Source organism: Lolium rigidum, chromosome 7 (assembly GCF_022539505.1).
Source record: "Lolium rigidum isolate FL_2022 chromosome 7, APGP_CSIRO_Lrig_0.1, whole genome shotgun sequence".
Classification (NCBI taxonomy): domain Eukaryota; kingdom Viridiplantae; phylum Streptophyta; class Magnoliopsida; order Poales; family Poaceae; genus Lolium; species Lolium rigidum.
The window spans coordinates 2,980,863-3,007,161 of record NC_061514.1 but is presented as its reverse complement, the minus strand read 5'-3'; the positions used below and the strand labels follow the sequence as shown (position 1 = coordinate 3,007,161).

The following is a 26,299-nucleotide window of genomic DNA, read 5'->3' as shown; positions in this document are numbered from 1 at the left end:
CTAGAAAACCATCGCAAATTTACAAGTATAATAGGAGCCAAAAGTTCATCTTTTACCTTTAGTGGCGCACCAAACATTCTATATGAGATGTTGCTATGGATTACTCGAGAATTTACCTATCCAAAGTAAAACTTCACAAGTACTCTTTCCGTCGTAAAAATTTGAATGTATTTAGACACTATTTAGCATCTGGACACATCTAAATTTTAGCAAAGTTAAGACAAGTTCGATAAGACGGAGGGTACATCAGCCCAGTCTACAAAACCATCGCAAATCCGAAAGACAATCCAAAACAAAGACGAATACAAAATTCAAACCCGACTGTTCGAATGTTCTATAGCCTAGGCCAGTAGGCACAGCGTCGCAGACCCAGACCGACCAACCCACTCTGCCGCCGCTTCGGTTTCTCCCCCCTCCCTCTTCCTCTTCCTCTTACCGAACGAGGGACCGAAATCAGGCACAACACCTCCTGTCCCCTCCAAACCCTCACCGCCGGCGCCGATGGCCGGCGGCTCCTCCTCCCCCTCCCCGCCCCCCGCGCCCTTACAGGTGCGCTGCGCGGGCTGCCGCGGCGTCCTCGCCGTCGCCCCCGGCATGACCGAGTTCATCTGCCCCAAGTGCCAGATGGCGCAGCGCCTGCCCCCGCAGCTCATGCCCAAGCCCCCCTCCTCCTCCCCGCCCACTTCCTCCGCGCCCGCACTCCCCGCGCCGCCGCAGGCCCGGAGGCGGGCGTCGCACACGTCGCAGGCGCAGGGGGTGGACCCCACGAAGATCCAGCTCACCTGCGTGCGCTGCCAGGCCGTACTCAACGTGCCCCACGGCCTAGCCAACTTCCGCTGCCCGCAGTGCGGCGTCGACCTTGCCGTCGACGTCTCCAAGCTCAACAACTTCCTCACCGCCACCAGCAACGGCGCGCCCCCGGCCCCAGGGGCCACGCCTCCATCGTCTATTCCTACTCCCGTGTTGCCCACAGCAGAAGTGCCCGAGGAGATCAATGAGGTAATGTTTGCAGCATTTTCTGTATATACTGTTCAAGTAGCGAGGCTGCTAAATAGTTTGTGTGAATTGATTCTGACATTTCTCATAAACAGCCAGCTGCTCTGTTGTATTATCTTACTTGAGCATTAATCTCCGCTTCATTGGTGTATAATTGGGCTCGCACCCATGCCCTTACTGTGTTTTCTTTCCAAGCGCAGGTTGCAGTTGATGTTGAGCGCGAAGAAGATGAAGGTGGCACCGTCGGAGAAACTTTCACTGATTATGTAAGACCTCCATTTACTTTAATCTCTGAGTCTGCACTTCCCGTAAATGCTTTCTAGTACCTCTTACAGTTATTATTATTTTCTTTATCCAATTGTTTTAAAATTTTCCACACATTTCCACTTCTCCAGAGGCCTCCCAAGCTATCTCTTGGTCTGCCTCATCCAGATCCAGTAGTAGAAACTTCTTCGCTGTCAGCCGTACAACCTCCTGAACCGACTTACGAGTTGAACATCATGGATGAATTGGATAAGACTAAGACATTATCTTGCTTGCAAATTGAGACATTAGTTTATGCTTGTCAGGTCAGTCGGCATTCAATGATTCGTCTATTCATGTATATCTGTCTTACTTGTGGAACCTCCTGTAAATCCTGATGATGTTGTATGACAGAGGCACCTTCATCATCTCCCTACTGGTGATAGGGCAGGTTTTTTTGTCGGTGATGGTGCTGGTGTTGGCAAGGGGCGAACAATTGCTGGATTAATCTGGGAAAATTGGCAACAGGGAAGGCATAAGGCAGTGTAAGACTTTTGGCAGGGACTCCCAGCCGGTTGCTGCTTTGCTTAACTTTTGAAATATAATTGTAGCCATTCTGTATTCTTCATTACTTACCGTTAGCTAAATTCATATAATTGTAGGCATTCTGTATTCTTCATTACTTACCGTTAGCTAAATTTGTACTCACGATTTCCAGGTGGGTATCTGTTGGTTCTGACTTGAAGTATGATGCACGAAGAGATTTAGACGACGTTGGTGCAAAATGTGTGCAAGGTATGAAACCTATTAAAATTGAGCGGTCTTTTAATCTCAAGTCAATGCCTCTTCATGACACATGGATGTAACAACACAATGCTCATCAAGAAATGCTAGCAGGGAGTGATCGAGTGTGAATGTTTCTCTCTATTTATAGATTGCAATAATTTGTAAATCATAGACTATTTCAATCATCGTAATATGCCGTATTTTTACTATACTTTGCTCTAAATTATTAATGAAGTTAACCAAACATGATATAGTAAATTTGTGTACTCTGTTGCAAGTAGTTGGCAGGAACTGGGAACCTAGCTTTGTAACTCTTGTGAGTCTTCTTCCTATTTCCTGTAACTATAGCAGTAGCATTGTAGTCCAGTCCACCCATTCTATGTCTGCTGCCTAGCTATGACTAGTTACTGATTTCCAGCAATTTGGTCCTATGGTGACTTGACTCAACGATTTTATATCACTGCAAATCATTTGTGTACTTTTCTCTCTAAAAGATGCAATAAAGAGCCTAATTACAAGCCTAGGAATTGGTCAATACCCACAGTACACGAACAGCACACTCATGGCTCGAATACCGCCATGGCAAAACAAGTTGCAGACCTGTCGCACTGCATCCACAGTCTTTCCTATCTCTTGACGGCGTTTAGTGTCACTGCGTATCTGGATGCCGGCCATGGGCCCATGTCATTCAAGACTTCCAGATGCATCAAGTGGCAAGCCAGACAAGTAATACAGTGCCCTTTTTTCTGTTGGCTGGGTGGGGGTGGTTATGTGTATGTTTAAAATGTTTATGGGCTCGTTTGGTTTTAGCACCGGCAAGCCCTAACGATCTTGGCGTGACCAACTTTTTTGGCGAAGGAACTGTCTGCCCGCTGTTTGCCTGCGAATTGGCGAGAAATACACTATCCCGGGGCAGAGACTAGGCTGGGTTAGCCAATTGGTGTCCATCCAAACGAGCCGAAGAGTCACGGGCGTGCCAAGTTCTTTTGGCAGGGCCAGCTTTGGCATAGAACCAAACTAACCCTATACGTGTATGGATTTGGTATGTATATGAGCTTATTACATTCTAAATTTGAAATATTATGGTATAAATCTAAAATACGACGCCACAGTATGAAATTACGAATGGTATCTGTGGCACATTGAAAAACCACGAGAAAAGTTTAAGCAATAAACTGTAATGTGTAGCGACAATAGAAGTGCATGTGTTCTGTACATGTTTGTTTTCTTACACAGTGCACTATCTAAACATAATATTTTGTTCACAAACATACAATTAGGGTTGGGATATCTTGTGATCGCAGAAATGTCCAGTAGGATCATTGTATGATCATATGCTAAGTATTAGGATAATGCATAACCTTTAAGTTGACTTGTACCAGAATATTGGTGCTGTCCTATTTAGATAATTAAATGATTGAATACCAAGGGTATCAACCGGCACTGTACTCACATGACTTTATTTAGGAGTTCCATGAGACTTCTGGTTCTCACGCTTTACACCGTTCGAGAGAAATTCTCCACAAAATAGAAGTTATTTTCTTCCAACTGCTAGGTAGATTGTTTTGTGTACTCTGTTTGCATTTCATATTTATGGTTGATATTTCCAACTCTATATCTCATATTCATGCAGTGCATCCTTTGAATAAGCTACCATATTCTAAGCTAGACTCAAAGGCAATTGGGATCAAGAATGGGGTAATTTTTGTAACATACAGCAGCTTAATAGCAACATCTGAGCGAGGCCGTTCTCGTTTGCAGCAACTAGTCCAATGGTGTGGACATGAGTTTGATGGCCTTCTAGTGTTTGATGAGGTAATGTATGATTTAAAGATTTGGATTTGCAGCGAGAAGAAAGAACAAACAGAGCTGAACTTTCTGTCTTTTTTTGCTATTGCATAATGTTTGTTTTGTTGCCATGTTTGTATACCTGAGTGTACTGTGCTTACATCATTTTTCCCTTGCAGTGCCACAAGGCCAAGAATCTGATTCCTGATGCAGGGAGCCAGCCCACTCGCACTGGTAAAGCAGTTCTTGAGATCCAGGTGTGTATACAGCTGGAATCATAATTAACCAGAAAATAAGTCTTTATTGTTCACTGTGTTTGCAACCGTGCATTAATCTAATCTGTACATAGTGTATCTTTGGTACTCCCTCCGATCCATAATAAGTGTCGGGGTTTTAGTTCAAAGTATTTTTTAAAGAAAATTAGGGTCCATTTACGTTCAACAAGAGACAAATATTCCTCCTACCATGATCTGATGGGTTGTCAATATAAGAGTGTGCAACTTACATTAATTTTTTGCTGCATGCCAAGTTTGGACTTTTGCAGTATGAAAAAACAATATGATATATAGTTTTCAAGTGTGCACCTGAAACGCATATCATGCTATGCATTTTATATTGTAAGGTACTTCAGAATTAGACAACAACATTGGTAAGTTTGCACCCACATTGCATATCTTGCTAAACATTTTTCTAGAGTAAGGTATTTTAGAACTAGAAAACAACATTTACTGTGTGTTATTCTTGTCTTATTTTAATAACTTAAAATTTGTAGCGATAAACAAATTCCAAAGACACATATAATGCTGAAGGCATTAATCAGATTTTGATACTATCTCAACATTTCAACCTTTAGCTCAGTTCTACCATGATATTTGCTTCAATGGTGCACATAAATTATGGTAATATTTGATATTGCTTCGTCATGTTTGAAATAATATATATTTGATATATACATGTTAAATTAATACTATGATATCACCAATATGACATCACAGGAAAAATTACCTGAGGCTCGTGTTGTGTACTGCTCAGCAACTGGTGCATCGGAACCAAGAAATTTGGGCTATATGGTTCGACTTGGACTCTGGGGCGATGGAACATCATTTCAGGATTTTCCTCAATTTTTAGGTTCAATGATTTATCCTTTTACTTTAATCTTTCATGTAATAGTTAGTTGAAAACAGATGCTTTAAGCTTTATAACAGAATAAGTAAATGTTCTCCTAACTAGATAGATTTGAGCGTGCAACACAATACAATGTTGCAAATGCGAGCTGTCCTTAAATATGTTTAGATTGCAACAGTAGGGTCATTTGTGCAAATAATGAATTGGTTGGAACCACATACATCTCATAAGGATCACTGGAAGTTTATGGAAACAGACTGCTAATATAGTTGTGGGACAGTTGAGATTGCATCAGTCGGATCATCTGACTTTACTGTGGAAAGGATGACTTGGTTGGTACCAGACACATCTCGTAAGGAATCAGCAGAAGTTTTTGGAAACAGACTGTGCTAATATAGTGGTAGAAGACTGCCTATGGTTTATTGCTGCTCCGAGTATTCAAGCTGCACCTTTAGTTAATTTAAACTATCATTTCTGAAGTGCACCCTGTGCCGGATGTTTAGTTTTTGCGCAAGACACTGAGTATTGTGTTTTGTGTTATGTTCAGCAGTTACTGTGTTTTTTTGGGGTTCTACGAGTCTTGTTAGTGAAGCATTGCATGCCATCTATTACTACTCTATGCTTTATTGGAAGCAACTGCTTAAATTCCAGTAGAATCAACCAAATGTTTGTAGTCGTTCATACTTTATGGAAACATTTGCAGGCGCTCTTGAGAAAGGTGGTGTGGGTGCTCTTGAACTTGTTGCTATGGACATGAAAGCTAGGTTAGTGTTCTTTCCAGATCTCATGTACAATGACATGAAGAGTCCAGCTGAATGTGTACCAATTACCATGTGCCTTTGTGTTGTGTGAATGGGAAATTGACTACAATTCATCTGACCTTTTCTGTTTGAAGTATTGTCTGATGCTTGCTCTTTACAGAGTGATATATTGAGTGCTCCTTTCATTAAATGTCCTGCAGGGGTATGTATGTTTGTCGTACACTAAGCTATAAAGGTGCTGATTTTGATATTGTGGAGGCTCCTCTTGAAGAAAGAATGATGGTAAAATCACAAAATGTTGGCATATTTTTTTTCCGTCTAGTAGCTTAAGTTTTGGTGGCATGGTTACTTTGCACTTTATGTTTTTTTCACACTCGATGTTTCCTTATTCATTAAAGTGATACTCTTTGTAGTTTGTATCCTAATTTATTGTTTGTTTATTTGTGTTTGAGAAAAAAATGTTTACTGGTGATATTTATGTGTTACAGTCAATTGATTTTGCGCAGCCTTTCTATCCGTGTCTTCACAAAAATTACTGTTACCTCATGATAAAGTTACACCATCTTGTATTGGCAATGCAGAATATGTATGGAAAGGCAGCCGAATTCTGGGCTGAGTTGCGGCTTGAGCTCCTATCAGCAGGTGAATTATCTGGAGAGGAGAAAGGCACTTCAAATCAAATATGGCGGTTATACTGGGCCAGCCATCAGGTGTTGCTTCCTTGCATCTTTTCTAGAAACTAACTTCTCAAATTTTATTGCCTTCTCCAATTCTGCATCCTTTACAGTTCCATGGCTGCATTGTTTTCGAACATCATATTGCCCTTCTTTTCAGCATAGCTTACAATATAGCATAAGGAGCATTGGTAGATAAGGATGCCTTCGAAAAAGTAGCTATACATGTTATTCATGTAAAATTGATGCCTTATATTTTGCAGCGTTTCTTCAGGCATATGTGCATGTCTGCGAAGGTGCCTGCTGTTGTGAAGTTGGCTAAGGAGGCCTTGGCTGAGAATAAATGTGTGGTGATTGGTCTCCAGAGCACCGGAGAGGCTCGAACAGAGGAAGCTGTCACAAAATACGTGCGTTAATGTCTCCTGCTGAACTCCCCCCCCTCTCTCTCTCTGTCTCAACGTTGCTCCTTGCAAATTGATTATTTCAACTTTGAATCAGGGTGTTGAAATGGAAGACTTTGTTTCTGGTCCTCGGGAGCTTCTTCTTAAGCTGGTAGAAGAAAATTACCCTTTACCCCCCAAACCTGATTCTTTTCAGCAAGGTTTGTGCTTGTTGTTCATTGTTTCAGCATTAATCTTAGCCATGTTTTACCAACTACGACATCTTTTTCCTTGTTGCATGCAAAATTGTATGTGTAATGCATGAAATACTGTTACCGATAAATTAGTATTCAGCCTAGCGGTCTTTCATTTCTTGTTCAACTATACATTTCAAAATTTATTTCCATTGTCACGCATATTCACACAAACAAGCTAATATGTTCGAATGTAACCCTTTTCCATCTAGGGAATTCGCCCAGCGTCCCATTTAAGGGTATTTCATATTTCATGCTAGTGATCTTTCCTTTTCCTGTTCAACTATACATTTCAATTTTTTATCCATTATCACTCATAGTCACATAAACATGCTAATATTTTAGAATGTGACTCGTTTCCATCTAGGGAAATAGGCCAGCATCCCGTTAGGTGTATTTCATATTTCATTTTGCATCCTTCCTGAATTTTTTCATTTTGTTCGTCATCTTGTTTCAGGTATTTTTGTTCTTCTAGGTGTCTGCTTCCATGCTATCTGATGTAATTAATTTGTTGTAGGTGAAGAAAAACTTGCGGAGATCCAGCGTAAGCGGCATTCTGCACCAGACATATCTTTTAAAGGGCGATTTAGGAAAGTAGCAAAAATGGAAGATGTGAGCGATGATGATAGCGGCGACTATTCTCCATGTAAGTTTTTTGGGAGTCTCTTGATTATAGTTTCAGTTGCCAACCTCTTAGCAAACATTTATTGCTTTGTACAGTGGGTCTCCTGGGTGTGTCACTTTATGTGATAGCATCGCTGTGTTGAAAGATAAATTTAAATGTCAGCACTAATATGATTTTGACAGCCTTTCAATGTAATTTGTTCCAGTAATCCTGTATTGTGGTACTGGATACAGCTGTCTAATTACTTTCTGGGAATATCGTGGTAACTTTTGGAAATTACCAAATCAAGCAGATAATATCAGATACAACTGGTAGTGTACTCACTGGAAACAACATTACTGAAATCACCAAATATACTTCTATAATCTATACTCACAGGTGATGAGCATATCACTTTTTGTATATTTAGGAAAGACACCACCTTTTGTATATATGTATGAAAGACACCACTTCTTATCAATGATTACGAGTCGACGAGTTGAGACGAGTTGCTAGGGTACCGACTCATAGACTAGTCGCGTGACTAATCACGACTGGCCGCAACTAGTTGAGTTTTTGGGTGGAACGCAAGTACTGACTCATAGACTAGTTGAGCGACTCTTAATCTTTGCTTCTTATACCTTCATCTATAATCTATATTTGCTCTTGTGTTGGCTGTATTCAAGATTAAGTTATTTGAGCTGAGCAACAAAAGAAAGTAAGTGACCAACATAAAATATCTTCTGTGGGGAGGGTTACTGGGTCAGACACTCCTATCATTGGAAGCAATGTATGAATGCTTACTCAGTCCTCAAGTTATGCATATCTTTTTCAAATATCGGGAGTGATGGCTATGATACATACAAAATTACACATGTAAGATTGCTACAAGCAATTTTATAGCACTCTTTTCAAAGTGCAGCCTTTTTTTTTTGAAAATGCAATCTGCTGCTGGAAAGTAAAACACCTAGAATGCAGTCACAATGAAAATATAACATCCTAAATATAAAGTGTACTCATTGACTCCCCAATAGTGTGAAAATGTCAAAATGCAATATCCTGCAATTCCAATAGAAAAATACCATTTGGGAAAAATTGAACGCACTTAATAAAAAGGATGGATCCAAGCACAAGAATGCTACATTTTGAGAATAGAAGCACCAAGTGTGTCCCCTTGTTGCCATGAGTGACTGCCAGGGTTGCTGCCTACTGTTGCTACCAGTTACACCAGGACCTTCACGTGCAGCGCCCTTTTACTCGACTACCTCTGTGCCACGTGCATTCATATGCAGCTGTGTGTACACTATATGCCTCAGCTGGTGTGGACCTTGAGGTGCAAATGAGTGGATATTGTTGGTGCCACAGAGAAGGCAGCGAAGGTGGGTCACAAAGAATGACGGTACACTGTGATATTGGGGTTGGAGGCGATTGGTGGTGGAAGGTGCAAAGCAATGGCACTGCGGAGCTTAGAATTTGGTCTTGCACAACTGTGCACAACTGCCGGTGATGGACGAGAGGTTGTGCAATGGGGTCCAGAGGGTGGGGTCTGGAACTGCGGATTGTGGGATCCCAGGGAGAAGACGATGGGGTAGGTGGGATGATGACAAGTTAATGTAAGGGGATCTTCTTAATATGTTTTAGTGTCTAAAAGCGTGTAGATATCAAAGCCACGCCAAATAAAGTTGTAAATTGTAAACTGTGATGTAGTGCGCTTAATATGCTCAGGCATGTTTCCAAAAATTTAAAATATAGCAACTTCAGTTAATTTTTTTAAATAGGAAAGTAATGAATGGAAGATCTGTGTGACACGATATGAATATAACAGTGGGAAATTGGATAAAAAGATTAACAGTGAGATATAGAAGTGTTATCTCTTGCCCTCTGCCTTTGTGATCTCTTTATCACTGATTAGGTAGACCAATTAGTGCTTTACAGGCAGACATGGAACACTCAATATGATTAGATGAGTATGAGTTCCCTAGATAACAGGAAAAGGACTACAAAGTATCCCCTGTCATATTTAGCAATAAGATGTGTAATGAATGTTCAGAAGGCTCCAGTCTGAACTTAAATACGCAACACATAACTACCCAATATAGCAAAATATCTCTTACATGCCCACTGCATGCCACACTAACTTTGTGCTGCAATAGTTGTGCAGGTTGCAACTATATTTGCCGAGACAGCTGCTTTTAGCAGTAACAACAAATGCTACACTATAGCATGATGTTTTAAAACACAAACCATTGCTAACATGCTGAGCTTGTTAATTTGTGATCTCTTGATTGATTGTTAATCTACTTACAATGTTTCAGCTGAGTCGTCGGATCATGAATCGTCATCATCAGATGAAGAGTTCCACATGTGTCAAATCTGCAACTCAGAGGAGGTGACTTTTATCAGTTGCTATTTGCTACTTTCGTGTTAAACATACAGATCTGTATTATTGGACACCATTATTATTAATTCTATCACTTTTTTTGTCCTTATTGATCTGTTTAAATTATATAGGATGTCACACCATTTGCTAACTTACCTCGTGGCCCTGGCTGTGTTTGTAATTTTCTTTTACACTGGTTCAGTACTATTTGCTAGATACATCCGAATCAGCGACAACTAATATGGAACATAGGGAGTATTTAATATTGTAATGAGTAAAACATCTATGGTCATCGGTAACAATTGCAAAAGTTGATTACCACTGTAGAATGTTTGCAGGAGAATATCATGTCTGTCAAATAGTACTTTTTTTTGACTGTGAAACCGTAGGGGCTTCCCCTACGGTGTGTCAAAGAGTACATTCAGTTGAGTTTTGCATTGTTAAGCTTTTTATATAGATATTATTTTTTATTTTCAGGAGAAGAGCCTGTTGCTCAACTGCTCTGGTTGCTCTCTACGTGTTCACCCTAGCTGCTTGACACCACCTTGGACTGGCATGCTGACTGATGATTGGTCATGCTACTCATGTAAGAAGGCTGAAGGCCAGGAACAGGAACATGATGCTAATGTAGCTGATTTTTCAAAGAGGTATATGTGCATTTGATGAATCAGGGTCATCATCAGTTTATGGTCATCTGCACAGTTTGTAAATACTTGTTTGTCTTATTGTCAGGTACGATACCGCAGTAGAGAGAAAGTTAAAGATTTTGGATGTGATACGTTCTTTGGATCTCCCTAATAATCCTCTGGATGATATCATTGATCAGGTAGTTTAAACTATTTTTTAGATGTAATCATTGATTCGGTAGTTTCAGCTTATTTATGCCTAATAGCCGTCTTGAATTTCTAAGATTCTATTGGAACTTGTAAGCATACTGACTGACATGAAAAGGAATGAATGTGTTTAAGTTATAATCAACTACTCTTCACGAAGATTGTCATTCCCCACCCAGTTAGTGGTGGCCAGTGTGGCCCAAATGTAGTAATGATATGCTTTGTCCCACATAATGCTTATGGATCCAAGCATAGCATTTCTGGATTCACTCTTTTGGATGAAGTGAGGTTGAATATCCAAAGTCTTAACTAGCTGCTACACATTTGTAAGCCCATGTCATGTAGGGGACTGAGCTGTAGATATTTTAGCCCTTGGCGCACTGCAATATTCTCTTACGCCTACCTAGGTATCCTCTAGTATGAACTCATAGAATATTATGACGAATCTTCATTTTGTCTCTTGCTTTTTGGTTGTCTTGGTATATGATTATTATGAGTGGTGGGCGCTAGGGTAATGGATGGTATCACAATAGTGCATTTCAGAGCAGAAGAAAGAGATGTTGGAGGTGCAAAACCATTCGCGCTTGAGTAAGCATTGCTGGAAGAGCTTCTTTGGTGGCATCTGTTTTTGGCTGAAGATGAAATCTTATATCTAGAACCTGAGATTAATATGATACGGATAACTTCTATAGATTTTAATTAAGCTTGTTCTTGGCTTTAGGCAGTAACATATTAAGCCATTTTATTTGGATTTTTGTAGCTAGGGGGGCCTGACAAGGTCGCAGAAATAACTGGACGACGTGGTATGCTAATAAGAGCTTCAGATGGGAAAGGCGTTGTTTATCAGGCCCGGAACGCGTGAGATAGCTTACTTATGGTATTGTCTTGCATTTTCTGGTTCAGTTATCCCATATGCGTATGTTTATTGCCTGCAGGAAAGAAGTCTCAATGGAGATGATCAATATGCATGAAAAGCAGCAGTTCATGGATGACAAAAAACTAATCGCAATTATATCTGAAGCGGGATCAGCTGGTGTTTCTCTACATGCCGACAGAAGGGCAAAAAACCAGGTTTGTTGTACCTCCATTTTTCCATCTGTTGCATCTACACCAATTATCCATTTGGAATGCTGCTAAAAAATGCTTGAACACACTTTGCAGAGAAGAAGAGTACACGTAACACTTGAACTCCCTTGGAGTGCAGACCGTGCAATACAGCAGTTTGGGAGAACCCATCGGTCTAACCAAACTTCTGCACCGCAATATAGGTCTTCTATCTGTTCATCTGTCCAGCTTGGGGCTTTCTTGTAGATGTAGCTTTTGAATTTGCACTGTTTTTCTCTGAAGTTGTAGTCTGCTATTTAGTGCAAACTATGACCAAAATGAAGATTATTTTATGCTATTGTCTGCTTCTGCATGAAGAGTTAGATCCAGACTGAAGTTCTTTCATTTAGTGAAATAAACACATGTGAAGCATAGGTAGAACAATTATTGACTTGGCAATGTATATGTGTAGGAACAGGATTTAGTGAAATAAACACATGTGAAGTTTTTTCATTTAGATCCAGACTGAAGTTCTTTTATTTAGTGAAATAAACACATGTGAAGCATAGGTAGAACAATTATTGACTTGGCAATGTATATGAAATAAACACATGTGTATGGCAATGTATATCTGCTGATGGCCTGGAACCTGGAACACTTAGTGGCTTGCTAATGCACATGTATAGGAACAGGATTACTTTATCTATTTTTAAAATAAGTATAGGAATAAATATGAGCTTGTTTTGTACGCAGTATGTTCCAAGTTGCAAATTTATCAGGGTATATGTGTTTTCCAAAATGCTTAGGCAGGTTAAGGATTAGGTCTTGTAATTGTTAAAATTAGGCAGGTTATAGTTACTGCAGTACATGCCATATTTCCTGCCAGCTATCTAAAAGGTCTTCTAATGTTTTGAAGTGATTGTGGACTCGTTGTAGAGAAATCTAGTCAACACCAATTTATCTAGACTGGTTAGTTTCAGAGTTAGTAATTAGTGCTATGCACGATCATCCAACTCTCATATGCTGAGGTAAACAAGCAACTGTTGGTTCAGTGGGTGTGGGATGCGCTCTGCTAATGATGGTCATTCTGGCTCAGTTCATGTTATGTTGAATTATTTTCTTTTACATTATATGTGTGATCTAGATGGTACTTAGGTAGATAAATGAGTTACATATCTTAATAACTAATTTGGAATGCCAATTGTAGGCTTCTTTTTACCAATCTTGGTGGTGAAAAGCGATTTGCATCAATTGTGGCAAAAAGGCTAGAGTCTCTTGGAGCTTTAACACAAGGAGATCGCAGGTTTTTTGCTGGTCTCAATTCTCAACCAACTTTGTAATGAACATCAACAATTCTGATCCTAGATTTAACTTCTGCAGGGCTGGACCTTCTCTGAGTGCTTTTAACTACGATAGCAATTACGGAAAGAAGGCACTAACCATGGTGTATAAGGGAATAATGGAGCAGGTTTGTATCATTACAGTTATTTTTATTTTTCTACGATTTTTCCTTTTTTTTTTCATGCCTTGTACACCATTCTAAGAGTTGGTTTCAAGGTGACCAGGATTCTTTTCCAGTTGTTCCTCCAAGTTGTTCTGACAACCAGGCTAGCATCCAAGAATTCATTACTAAGGCAAAGATTGCTCTAGTATCAGTTGGAATTATAAGGGATTCCATAGTATGTAAGTTTATCTAAAGACTCGGTCCCTATTTTGTTTCTATGATTTGTACGCTAAATGAATGGCATTTGTATATGTCTGCATTTCTAAGCTCACCTGCATTAGTCATGTAAACATCAGTCTGATATTTTCTATCTTTCATCTGATAATATTTTGAGGGCATAAGTTGTTAATACAAGGTTGGTCTCCAGCTCTTGTTTAGCGAGCTTGGAATATTTGGTAATCTTGCATAATTATCTGAGTTCAAAGTTAGTATTTGGTAAACTTGCATTACCATTTCATTGACGTCATGCAGTATTCCTACATTGAACCATAGTAACTCATCCAGCTTCAGAATGATCATAAACTGAAGTTGCACCTGGCAGTATTATCTCAAATTTATGTGTCCTATCTTGTGCCTAATGGAGAAAAAAGCTCACTAAATTTATTTACAGGCAATGGGAAAGATGCAGGGAAGCTTTCTGGTCGTATTGTTGATTCAGATATGCATGATGTTGCTCGTTTCCTTAACCGCCTTCTGGGATTAGCTCCGGACATCCAGAATAGGTGAGGCATAATGCACGATATTTGTATTTATGCATAATTGTTTGGTCATGCTAACACATTTTGTGAGCAGGTTGTTTGATCTTTTTACTAGTATACTTGATGTTGTCCTTCACAATGCTCGAAGAGAAGGACAGTTGGATTCTGGAATTGTTGATATCAAAGCTAAGAATGTTGAAATGAAAGAACCACCTAAGGTAATGCTTCTTGCTGATCATTTTTTGGGAGGTTCTACTGTCAATTCTAAATTAATATCCAAGTCTTGGTGCAGACCGTTCATATTGATAGCTTGTCTGGCGCTTCAACAGTACTGTTTACTTTCACCATTGATAGGGGAGTTACTTGGGAGGTAAGAAGACACATTTGGAGACAACATTTTTTTTTGTTGATAACCATGTGGACATGATTGGTAGTTCTATTTGAGCGCAATAAACACTTACCGTACACTGCTATATTTATCATATGTGCGTGATTTCTTTCATGAACATGTTAACGCGTGAAGTCCGCAAAGGCAATGCTTGATGGGAGAGAGAATGATAGTGCTGGCTCTTCTAATGATGGGTTTTATGAGTCCAAAAGGGAATGGATGGGGCGAAGACACTTCACTCTAGCACTTGAAGGGTATGTTGTGTTGAATGATCAAGATATTTATTGTTTGGCTATTTATGTGAGATATAAGTTGGCATTATTAAGTAAATCCCCCTTCCATAAATGGGGAGAGGGAATGATAAAAGTTGGAACCGTTGCAGAGAGGTATAAATCTGATAATACCATCACCCGTGAAGACTTGTAGGCCTGGAGGCCATACGTAATGTTGCAATATTGTCGATGTAGAATAATTTAACGGAACGGCTGCCTAGAAATTCTCTTCCACAGACCCCACAATATGTGTGAGCTTTCAACATCGGGTACGCCCTTTTAGGATATTGAGTGGAAAGATTAAAATGAATTATGATCCTTTTAGTACTTGTTGGGTTTCAGGATCCTGTAGGGAAAATTGTACCATGCTAGTTTGGCATATTGCATAGAAAAATATACTCCCTCCGATTCATATTACTTCATTCCAATATAGATATATCTAGACACATTTTATTTGTAGATACATCCATTTTAGCATCAAGTAATATGGATCGGAGGCAGTAATAAAAAGACCGAGACCGTATTGTTTGGTTGGAAATAGTAACTAATTTTTTATTTTAAAAGTTGTCAAAAGTCACTTATTCTCCTCAAACTATGAGAGAACTACACTTTTAAGAACTAGTACCAAACCCAAAGTTTGTCTGTAAAACGTTGCAAAATGTTGGGTTTAGTCCCACATCGGTTGTGGTAGGAGGCAGAGCACGACTTGCAAGGGTGTGAGGGTGGCCCTTCCTCTCAGTCTATTCTTTTAGGGGGAGAGGGTAATTGTGTTGCTATGTGGTTGGACCTGGATGGGCCTGTGGTGGCGCCTGGAACACAAACAACCACACTTCTATCTGTTCCCTTGAGTGTGACGATGTGTACCCACTACATGGACACACTTACCCCCTCCTCCCACCCCCGGCGGTCACATTTTGCTTTGCTGGATTGAGATGCCATGATGAGCAACAAATGATTACCTGAGTGCTTGCATGATCTCATTGGACAAGCTGTCCCGGTGGCATCACAAGGCTATGAGGTGGCTCCTTCTCGTGATGTTTAACAAGTGTGGCATCCAGCGTGCCTGACCTGTCCATAGGCAAGCACACTGGCAACCCAATCCTCGCCATCACAACAGCGGCAGGAAAAGATGTATCGTTTGTTGGGCTGTTGCAAGTTATATTGCAATCCTTGAAAATACTTTTTGTGATTTAAGTTCTTAATGTTGTATTTGGTAGTTTCACAAGAAAGGTAATATTTCATAATTTACTTTTCAAGAGAGGAGATGCAATCACAATGGCAACAATGTGGGACTGGGATGAGATTTAGCGACATGCATATATGAGTGGTTTATTTAAATATATATACAATATTTAGTAGTTTTCCTTGCTTGCGATTTTTTTTATGTTATACAAGTTTATGTTCTGATTGTTCACATACCAGCTCAACTGAAGGAACATACAAGATAGTTCGACCTGCTATTGGTGAAGCGTTAAGGTATTTTCTGTTCATTTTTGGCACAAACCTTTATACCATTTGTTTTAAATGCAAAAGCTTCTTGATCACTATCTCTAGCTACTGGATGGCTACCTAGCAGATAGTGTCTCATGTGTAGGAACACAATTTGTATTTTGTTATTGACCCTCTACTTTTGCAGGGAGATGCCTTTAACTGAACTGAAAAGCAAGTACAGGAAGGTGTCATCAATAGACAAAGTTAGCAAAGGCTGGCAGGATGAATATGATGTTTCATCAAAACAGGTAATGTGGAAACAAAAAAAGAACTTTTTTGTGATGACAGTTAAACATGATGAAATTTATCTAGAAAATTCCTGGGTGAATGAGGATTGGACTTAGGATCTCACACTCATGCAGCCCTGCACGTCACTACCTGGCAGCCATCCATGACCGAGTGTAATTTCGTGTGTTCACTCATTTCATTGAAATAGGGAAATTCTTGATATATATAATTTGGCTAATAAATGAGCATACAATTAAGGTTTGACATAAATATTTCTGGAAATATTTTGTGGAAAGGTATTCACATCAGCAAAATGGAAAAGTTTAACCATCCTAATATGGGAACAGTCGCACGGGGCTGTTGTGCTTGGGCATGTTTTTTTATTTAATTATTATTTATGTATGGAGCAAAACCCTTTAAAAGATATTCAAGCTCCATGACTGACCCGCATGCAAATCCCTGGTGCCGCTGTGTATAGTGATCCACTGTGTTGCGTTCATTTCATTTTGGTTTCAGTTTATTTTCCATGTTCACCCTACCTACGATGGATACGATTCTGTACTATTACCCTCTTTTATATGCATTACTTATCCAGCGCCTTTCTGCCTCATTTCAGTGTATGCATGGATCTAAATGCAAAGTTGGGAGCTATTGTACTGTAGGAAGAAGGCTGCAAGAGTTCAACATTTTGGGTGGTCTTATACTCCCAGTGTGGGGTACAATAGAAAAGGCCCTAGCTAAACAGGTTTGGCTCTGGCACTTGCAAGTCGTAGTGTTGCTAGTTATTTTTCGGAGTTGAATGGTACTATTCATGATTACGTGATTGGTGGTCCTTGGAATCTTGCTTAGCCTACTTAGCTGTCTTGTCCTATGATTTTCTAGTTGACATAGAATATTTGTATTGACCCAGTGAATGCATATACTAAGAAAAGAACATTACGGTGTTGAAAGAACAAAGCTAAGTAGATTTTTTGCCTTATAAGGAGGCAAACAGGATAAGTGCAGTTATGATGAAGAGAACAATAGCAGCAGGTTAAAGGGGCCACATGAAATCTGGGAGGTTAAAGGGGTAAGTTCCATGTTAACTAATGTCAGGAGCCTTATTTAGAGTTGAGATCTTTCCTAGCGTGACAGGTTTATCTGAGTGGTAAACAACATTAGGGAGGCATATATGGATAGCGTTGGATTTTTTTATCCGAAAAGATAGAAATGTCTTTTCTAGTTTTCTGTTTATGGATGGATGTCAATCGTTGGCCCTCAAGAGTTCAACCATATGTCTTGTCTAGCGGTAATAGTAGAAACCTGGAGTGTCCCTACAAAATGAATTTGCAGATTGATTTTGCTGCCGGTGTAATTTTATGCTTGAACTGGATAGCTGGGCCATTGAAGTGTTTGCTTAATGCACCTATGTTTTGTTGCTGAAATTGAACAGGTTTATCAAAATCACAAAAGGGTGCGTGTTGTCCGTTTAGAGACAACAAATGACAATCAGCGAATTGTTGGACTATTCATTCCGAATGCAGCAGTGGAGTCAGTATTAACAGGTTTGTTATTATTTCCCAATTTTTGTCATGTAATTCAATGGGGCAAAGAGGAATTTGATCGCTTTTCTGTAATACGGCATCTCCACTCAATGTTCTGTTAGATGTTGAAAGCTCTACATGCACTGTTAGTCATTCATATCTGTCTCTGTTCAATTCAAAGCAGTGACCTGTAAGTATTACTCTTCTGCAGGCTTACAATGGGTCCAAGATGTTAAAGATTGACATGGAAATACTTGATTGCTGACATTCATATTGGCGTTGTTGATCACTTACTTGATGTTAGGCACAGCAGCTATCAGAGGCTTGGCACATTTAATTTTGTTTCTAGGGAGTTGCCAAGCTAATTTGTCTAATTTATTGGAGTTCTTAGCAGCTAGTAAATACTAGCAACTTTTGTATGTAATATATACGGTGTACATCAGCGTCTTCTCCTGTTCACCGCTTGGTTTATATGTATTATGTTGCTATGTAAAGCAACCAAAAGCTCAACTATCTCGAAAGGAAAAGAAAAGGCACCTCATCAAGATGGTGACATGGTGTCCTGACAGCTCATGATAAGTTGTTCGAGCTTTGTGCACCACATTGTCTACCAAGGTTGGAGGCTGGAACAAGCCAAGTGGTTGATCTATGATTTAGTTTGTCTAACATGTTTTGATTTACCTTGCATTTTGTTCGGGTAGATCATGATAATTTTATGTGGTCAATCTGCTTTGGCCCTTTTTACCCATAGGCAACAAATTTATTTGATTTTGTGGTCGGGGCCAAGTTGAAAGTATTTTCCATCTTTCCAATTTATATTTTGTGTTCTGCACTCTACATGAGTAACGTTTGCATTTTTTAAAAGCACGAATGATATTGTAACTTTCATGCACGGGAGCCATCCAAATGTTCATGTTGAAAACATGAGGTTCCCTTCCCAAACAGCTAAAAATCAGTGAATGGCACGAAAAGGAATTTTAGAAACAAATTGTCATGCTTGGAATACACAACCTTTATTTTATAAAATTTAGGTTGCGGGAAATGGAAGTTCCATTAACCAGATAGCACCGCAATATCCCTGGCTAAACAATACATTTACCATCCATAAATGAAATGAAAACTGCGATTTTTCTTTCACGAAAAAAGAAAGAAATACTCTCATCGGTGAACAGCTCACGTATTCACCAGGAGCCACCTTGATTGGTGATTGCAAGTTTGCAAACCTGTCACTCCGTGTTAGAGCATCTTCAGATCTGTAAACAGGCCAAAACTAAAAAATAACTGCTAAAAGGGCCAAAACCGAAAAACTTTTTTCGGGCCAAGACCAAAAACCCAATTCGGCCTGTATTTGTAGGGGTTGCTCGAGCGAACCGAACGCTCGATCTATATCTAGGGCGCGCTGAAATTTTAGCTGACACAACTGCTCGCTCTCTCCCTCCCCGCGCCACCTCGCTGCCCGATTCGCTTGAGCCCCACATCCCGGAGCTAGCGCAGGTCGCCCCGCACCCCGCCCGCTGTTCCTCGCCCAACTCCGAGTGCCGCCGCCGCCGCTGCTCCGTCCGAATCGAGGATGAGCTCGGGCGACGAGTTCGTCGATGTCGTTCTGTCGGATTCGTCGAGCTCGGACGATTCCGACCTCGACGAGCTGCTCCAGGACGACGAGATGGAGTCCACCATGCTCCTCCTCTCAGTCAAGGAGCTGGAGGACATGAACAATAAGTACACAATGAGATATTATCTTGCCGTCACAAGGTCATGAACAATAATATCTCATTGTGACGCAAAGTGTAATTATTGTTCATGACCTAAACTGAACTCCGGGTTTTCACTTTGCGTTTTTACGGGCTCGGCTAGAGATGCTTTTATAATATAAAATGTTTTGGAAACCTGAAATAAACACAAGTGATGATAGGGTGGCTCATAATCTAGGCTGTAAGGGTTGGAGGATCAGCCAAATTTTATTTCTCGCAGAAGTTGAAACTCTATTTGATGATTAATAAAGCTGTTCTGATATATCTCTCCCTAAAGAGAAAATTGATGATAGGAAGTCAAATTTGATCTTCGTGGCCGGGCAGAGTCAACAATAGCTCGCGGAGCCGTACGCGTGGGCTGATTCTTGATACTGAGTACGGAGTACTATACAAACGATGGCGTGGCAGCACTCCCACGCAAAGCTCCAAAGTCCAAGCCGGACCAAATGTGGCTGATCCAGATACGGGATGATGCGCTCATGTGCCGCAGCCGCTGTACCCGATGGTTGACTGCGACCATCTCCAAACTCCCCGCGTCAAACTCCGGCTCCATCTCCTCGCATTTTCGCGTCTCCTTCCCGACCACCACCGCTTCCAACCTACGACCCGGACCCAGCCAGACTCGTCGTCCCGGAACATCGGAGGGACACAAATTGGATTCGGATCGCTCGTCCATTTCCATTTCCATTTCCGTCCCCGATTGCTCGCCTCGCCGGATCACGCGCGCGACGGCGCAGATCCCCCGGCTTGACCCGAGCAAATCCGTCAGGCGGCCCGGAGGATCGTCTCGTGGGTCGAGCTTGATGCTCCCAGCTCGCTGAGGACCGCTGCGAGATATGAATAAGCCAGCCTCTCCTCCGGGCGGACGGCTCCCGGTCGAAATGGTGAGGATTTCATTCCCTGAGCTTCATTTCTTCAGATTCAGCCCGGTACCCGTTGCGAGTTGACCGTTTGCTTTAGGAATGCGGAAAACACGTTACATAGAAGAGTGAGCATGGATGCGGATGTTTTTTCTCGACGCCGGGAGTATTAGTGCTCTTTTGGCACTCGGTGGAGGAGTAGCGGATATCCTTGTCGTCTCAACGCTCAAGCTGCTGCTTGGACACATGGAATATCTTGTATATCCGGTGTACTCAAGTTTGCGCCCTTCTTTTGCTTTATCTGTCCATTCCTGATGGTTTTTCCTAGACACTGATGATACATTTTAGGACGATTTTACATATAGTAGATCAAGTTAAGCAAAGAAGTTAGTGTTACATGACCCTGCATAACGGAAAACCAAAAGTAGATGCACCGATTTTCCATTTCACTTCAGCCAGCCTTGGGCTACTCCAGTTACATCCTTTGCCCCCCCTAACCGCTACATGAATAACATGTATGATCTCTACTTTTCCAGATGGAGGAGGAGCAATCGGCCACATACACCGTGGACGATGCGCTTCTGTCTTCAGGTTTCGGGAGGTACCAAATATTGATCCTCTCCTATGCCGGGGTCGCCTTGATTTCCGAAGCAATGGAGATGATGCTGCTATCGTTTGTTGGTCCATCGGTTCAGCTGGAATGGAACCTTACTGCTCATCAGGAGAGCATGATTACGAGTGTTGTTTTTGTCGGAGAGCTGATTGGAGCTTACTCTTGGGGCGTCATCTCGGACCACTATGGAAGGAGGCAGGTCTATTCATTAAATCTTTCATGTACTTTTCTTGCACATGACCATATATTCCTCCCTTGGCGATTTCTAGCATATTACAAACCAACCTTCTTTTTTTTTTCCATTGGCAGCTACGACGTATTACTACTTGTAGCTGGTTACTAACAGTAACTCATTCTGGCAAAACAGCATGATTAATAGCCAAGTTTGGCATTTCTATGTTATTTATAGAAAAAAACTCCAAATTTTCTAACAAGTTTGTTTCACGAAATGATGATCCCCAAGGGCTCTGTTTCCATTTGAGACACTTAAATCATTACAGAGATGTGGGAAGTAGAGTATATGCCTATTTAAATTTTATGCAAACCCTAACTGATTTCTATTGTTACTGTTTATCGCCTACAAGCTCTTATTTTGTGCTGCATTTGGATTTTGTAGGAAGGGGTTTCTCTTTACTGCCATTGTGATGAGCGCAGCTGGACTCCTTAGTGCCTTTGCTCCCAACTATGCATCGTTAATGGCTCTAAGGTTCTTAGTGGGTATTGGCCTGGGAGGAGGACCTGTTCTCAGCTCTTGGTTCTTGGAATTTGTTCCTGCTCCAAGTAGAGGTAGATGGATGGTGATATTTTCAACATTTTGGACTGTCGGGACTATCTTCGAGGCTTCTCTTGCATGGGTATTTTTTTTTATCCCTCGACATTCTGAAACTGGTATTCTGACAAGTACATCAGCAGCAAACACTATGCATGATATCAACTTGGAAAGAAACTTATATCATAAGGGCATAAGATCAAAACTTTCCCACAGTATTTTAAACTTTCTTATCATCATCGATCCCTTGAAATAGTATTTGAAACTATACTCACAGATATATATGTACTTGGTTACTTGGATGCGAACATTTCTGTAATTTAACAACGTACCATGTTTTATGTATTCAGCTCTTAGTTAAAAAAAGGCATATATTCTCATAGAGAGAACAGACATGTGTTATACTTGAATTATTTCAACATGTTGGTCTTGCGTCTAAAATGTTTTTCATCATGGTAATGGCAGGCAGTTATGCCCAGGTTTGGCTGGAGGTGGTTGCTAGCATTGTCATCTGTCCCATCTTTCGTCCTGCTTTTGTTTTATGTTATCACACCAGAGTCACCAAGGTTCCTTTGCATGAAAGGCAGAATACCGGAGGCTGTGGATGTGTTGGAGAAAATGGCAAGATTAAACAATGTACCTATGCCTTCTGGTAGGCTTGTTTCTGACAAAAACATTGAGCTAGATGAAGTTTCTGAGTCTGCAACACTCCTGGCTTCTGTTGCTGCTGGAAGTGATTGTGGTGGTAAAGAGGAAGAAGAAGGAGAAAATGACAACATTAAGGAAGATGAAGGTTCCAATTTTGGAGGTATCAAGTCTGTCTCAAAGCTGCTGTCGCCAAAATTGTTCAGAGCAACTGTACTTCTGTGGTTGGCTTTCTTTGGAAATGCGTTTTCCTATTACGGGATTGTTCTGTTGACATCAGAGTTAAGTAATGGAAACAGGATATGTGCAAAAGAGGAGGTTGAATCCGTACACTCGAACGAGTCGAGCCTATACAAAAACGTTTTTATCTCTAGCTTTGCAGGTTTGTTCTTAGTATTTATAATATTGTATGGTTATATCATTCCAGTGCATACAATACTTATGTTGAGGTACGATGCTTACATGTTTTCCTTGTAACAGAGATTCCAGGGTCAGTTGCTTCGGCCTTGATGGTGGATAGAGTTGGCCGAAAGCTTTCAATGGCGTCGATGCTCTTCACTGCCTGTGTCTTTCTGTTCCCGCTAGTGTTTTCCCAGGCAGACATACTAACAGGAATCTCATTATTTGGTGCCAGGCTCTGCATATCTGCGAGCTTGTCCATTCTATACATATATGCTCCCGAGGTTAGTTCTGTTTGTTGTACTGGGTGGTTGCTATATTAATATAGTGGGGCAAAAGCCTATTTCAAGGAGTAACAGAAGCTGAACTTATTTGCAAGGTGTTGATGCTGAACTAACCACATCTTTCCTGCATCCTTTCCAGATCTATCCAACCTCGGTGAGGACAACAGGGATTGGCGTCGCCAGCTCGGTAGGCAGGATTGGGGGCATCCTGTGCCCTCTCGTCGCCGTCGCTCTGGTGCACAACTGCCAGCAGACGGCCGCGATCCTCCTCTTCGAGCTTGTAGTCTTCCTCTCGGGGATGGCTGTCATGTTCTTCCCTTTCGAGACGAAAGGCTCTAGGCTTAACGACACCGAGGGGATCTGAATTGATGCGGTGGTTGTATTTTAGCACCCATTTTTGTGTGACTGAGAGCTGTGATGGCATATTACTGAACATTCTTTTTCGACACCGATACCAATATCAGTTAGTGTTATATCTTAGCCACCGGGAACTTTTCCCCCCCTGAAAACGCTTCACATTGACCTGTGGCCTGGGGTATGAGGAATTTGCAGAAATGTTTACTCTGATAACTTGTTCTCGTCTTTATTTCATAATCTACCTTTGATTCGTTCACCCAATAACTTGAACACGTCAAGGAAAAGAACAGGGCTCCTCGCGTCGCTCCCCAGGCGACGCCGGGAGCCAATCCCCAACCGCGCCGCCAGCAGCCGGCCTGCGCCGCCCCCTTGCCGCCGGCCCTTGCCGCGGTGGCGGCGGGCCTCATCTCCAAAGGGGGTGAGGGGGCCCGAGCTCGTTTCTGTCGAGGTGGCTGGCCCGTGTGGGGCGTCGCCGGAGGGGAGGGAGGAAGCCGGGCGGCGGCCCCGGAGTCTCGTCCGCCGCGGCGGCGGGAGGGTGCGGGCCGGGCGTTGCGGGCCGTGGTGGCGGCCGTGGCGTTGCAGCAGGCGGCGGCCGGCGATGCGGGCCATCCGGGGCCCGATCCGGGCCGTGGTGGGCCGGAGGTGGTGCGGCGGAGGGTTGGTGCGGCGCGCGTCCGCCGGTGCCGACGAGGTTGCTCCGGCCGGGCGTCGGGGGTGGCCGGGCGGGCGCCGCTGCTTGGTGTCTCCAGGCGGGTGTGCGCGGGAGGCCATGGCGGGCGCTGTGTGGCGCGAAGGCGGGCGCAGGGACGCCGGAGCTGCGGCTCCGGGACGGTGGGGTGGCGGATCTGGGGCCTATGCGCCCGGATCTGATGGGGAGGCGGGCCGTGGCGGCGGCTCGGCGGATGCGGCGAGGTGTTGGTGGGCGTGGTGGAAGAAGGTGGTCTGGTCTTGGGCACGATGCAGGATGGCGCGTCAAGTCCCGGGCTAACGCCTTGTCTCGGTTGCTGGCCGGCCGGCAGCTGGCCGAGGCCGGCGATGGCGGCGGCTTCGGGCGCCGCTCCCTTCTTGAAGGCATCGCCGAGGTGACGTTGTGGCTTCCTGTCTGGGTATGCTCCGGGGAAATCCCTAGATCCCTCGTGATCGGTCTATGGCGGCACTTTTGTGTCGTCTTCCCTCTTGAGGGCATCGATTTGGAGCTGCTTAGGTCGGAGGGACCCATGGAAGTTGGATGGTGTTGGCGTCATGGGTTGCGCGGGGACGATGACAATGGTGTGCGGATCGGAGTTGCGGCATGTCCTTCGTCACCCCTGCCATGATGGTGAAGTCGGAGCTGCGAGGCGACTTGTGGCAACGATGCCACTTGATTGGTGCTTGCGTCGGTGCAAGGTGTGCAACCTCTCCTATGAAGGTCACGGTTGAAGTCGGAGCTGCCTCCTCCTAGACGTGCTTGGGGGGCGACTGTTTGGCATAGGCTCACTTGGGTGCCGATGCCGTCTACGGCGGGGGTCCTGGTGGCGGTTGTCTAAGGTGAAGTCGGAATCGCTGTCTCGTGGATGAGTGACGACGATGACGCTCGATGACATTTTCAACGATGGTCTTTCTCCTCGATGGCGTCTGTGCTTCGTGTGGGTAGCCAGTTTGGCCAGGTTGGCCGGGGTGCTAAGTGTGTGTTGTTGGTTTTTCCCGATTTTCTCCTAAAAATTGGGCACTTTCTTCTTCTTCTTAATTAATGGAATGAGGCAAAGCTTTTGCCTCCGTTTCAAAAAAAAAAAAAATACTTTGAAAAGCAGCCGCAGAAATATGAAAGAAATATCTGTAACAGTACCATTCTTCACTGTTTACCGATCTTCGCTAATCAAGTCTGCAAGCTGAATATTTCAGAACCAGACAAGCAAACAGACCACATCAGCCAACACGTTTTCTTGTGTTAGATTCAAGCTTCTGCAGGGCCGCTTTCAGCTACGATAGGTCAGGACAAGACGTTGCGGTCGCAATTTTTATAATTTCTCACTGAGTTGATGTTGAACTGATTAAATTTCGGTGGATCATTTCGTGGTTGAATACTTTAGCAGTTGGGCTGCAACTGGGGTTTGCTCTTGCTGTTCCAAGTGTACAATATGGCGCACATGACTCTACGCTGACCTATTACTGATAGCTGTGTGAGGAACGCAAGCAACATGTAATATTGATACCTGTGGACCTATCGTCTGTATGGGAAATGTTAGCTAGTTTGTAAAAGATTCCATCGAATGACCCTGAAAGTCCAGAGTCAAGTCATTGCGGAGTTGTTGGTCTCTTGACCGCCCGACTCTTCTAATTAAGCATCATTCTAGATTCAGGAAAAAAAAGGAAGCATCATTGTAGCTTCGAAAAAACAATAAATTAAGCATCATTATAGTTGGTGCTTGATAGTATACTTAGACGATGATAAGGTAATCTCCATACAAAATAATGTCCAGTTCAACGTGCTAGCTAGCTTGTGTAGATCTTTCCGCTGGAAGTTTCTCATTAATTTGCTCATAGAGGTCTTACTCCAATTAAACAGAGTCAGAGTTCGTGGGCGCAGCTCATGATGCGTCACACGATTAATCAAACCTTGGTGCCTATCGCGGCTAGTATGACCTCAGTTTGTCTAGTGAATTAAACAAA

General features: G+C 42.3%; 2 protein-coding genes across 3 annotated transcripts; both read left to right on the top strand.

The window, feature by feature from the left end:
- The first annotated feature begins 417 nt into the window (after positions 1-417).
- LOC124673722 (protein FORGETTER 1-like) lies at positions 418-18,788 on the top strand. Its single transcript, XM_047209762.1, has 32 exons — positions 418-999; positions 1,197-1,262; positions 1,392-1,565; positions 1,654-1,784; positions 1,958-2,034; positions 3,659-3,840; positions 3,993-4,070; positions 4,809-4,941; positions 5,642-5,702; positions 5,900-5,981; positions 6,281-6,409; positions 6,637-6,780; positions 6,872-6,974; positions 7,525-7,653; positions 9,927-10,000; positions 10,469-10,638; positions 10,724-10,817; positions 11,585-11,682; positions 11,760-11,895; positions 11,986-12,092; positions 13,076-13,171; positions 13,249-13,336; positions 13,434-13,551; positions 13,983-14,094; positions 14,165-14,288; positions 14,363-14,440; positions 14,594-14,712; positions 16,153-16,206; positions 16,367-16,469; positions 17,066-17,194; positions 17,882-17,993; positions 18,184-18,788. Exons 1-32 carry the CDS (start codon positions 502-504, stop codon positions 18,213-18,215), a joined length of 3,831 nt encoding a protein of 1,276 aa, XP_047065718.1. The 5' UTR covers positions 418-501; the 3' UTR covers positions 18,216-18,788.
- A 1,660-nt stretch (positions 18,789-20,448) lies between these two features.
- LOC124674980 (organic cation/carnitine transporter 7-like) lies at positions 20,449-23,860 on the top strand. 2 transcript variants are annotated; one of them, XM_047211034.1, is made up of 6 exons: positions 20,449-20,607; positions 21,120-21,391; positions 21,813-22,050; positions 22,431-22,992; positions 23,091-23,293; positions 23,433-23,860. In XM_047211034.1, the coding sequence occupies exons 1-6, from the start codon at positions 20,560-20,562 to the stop codon at positions 23,655-23,657; spliced, it is 1,548 nt and encodes a 515-aa protein (XP_047066990.1). In that variant the 5' UTR covers positions 20,449-20,559; the 3' UTR covers positions 23,658-23,860. The 2 variants fall into 2 exon arrangements, with proteins under 2 accessions (XP_047066990.1, XP_047066991.1); XM_047211035.1 differs by lacking the exon at positions 20,449-20,607 and having other exon boundaries at positions 21,274-21,395.
- The last annotated feature ends 2,439 nt before the right edge of the window (positions 23,861-26,299 follow it).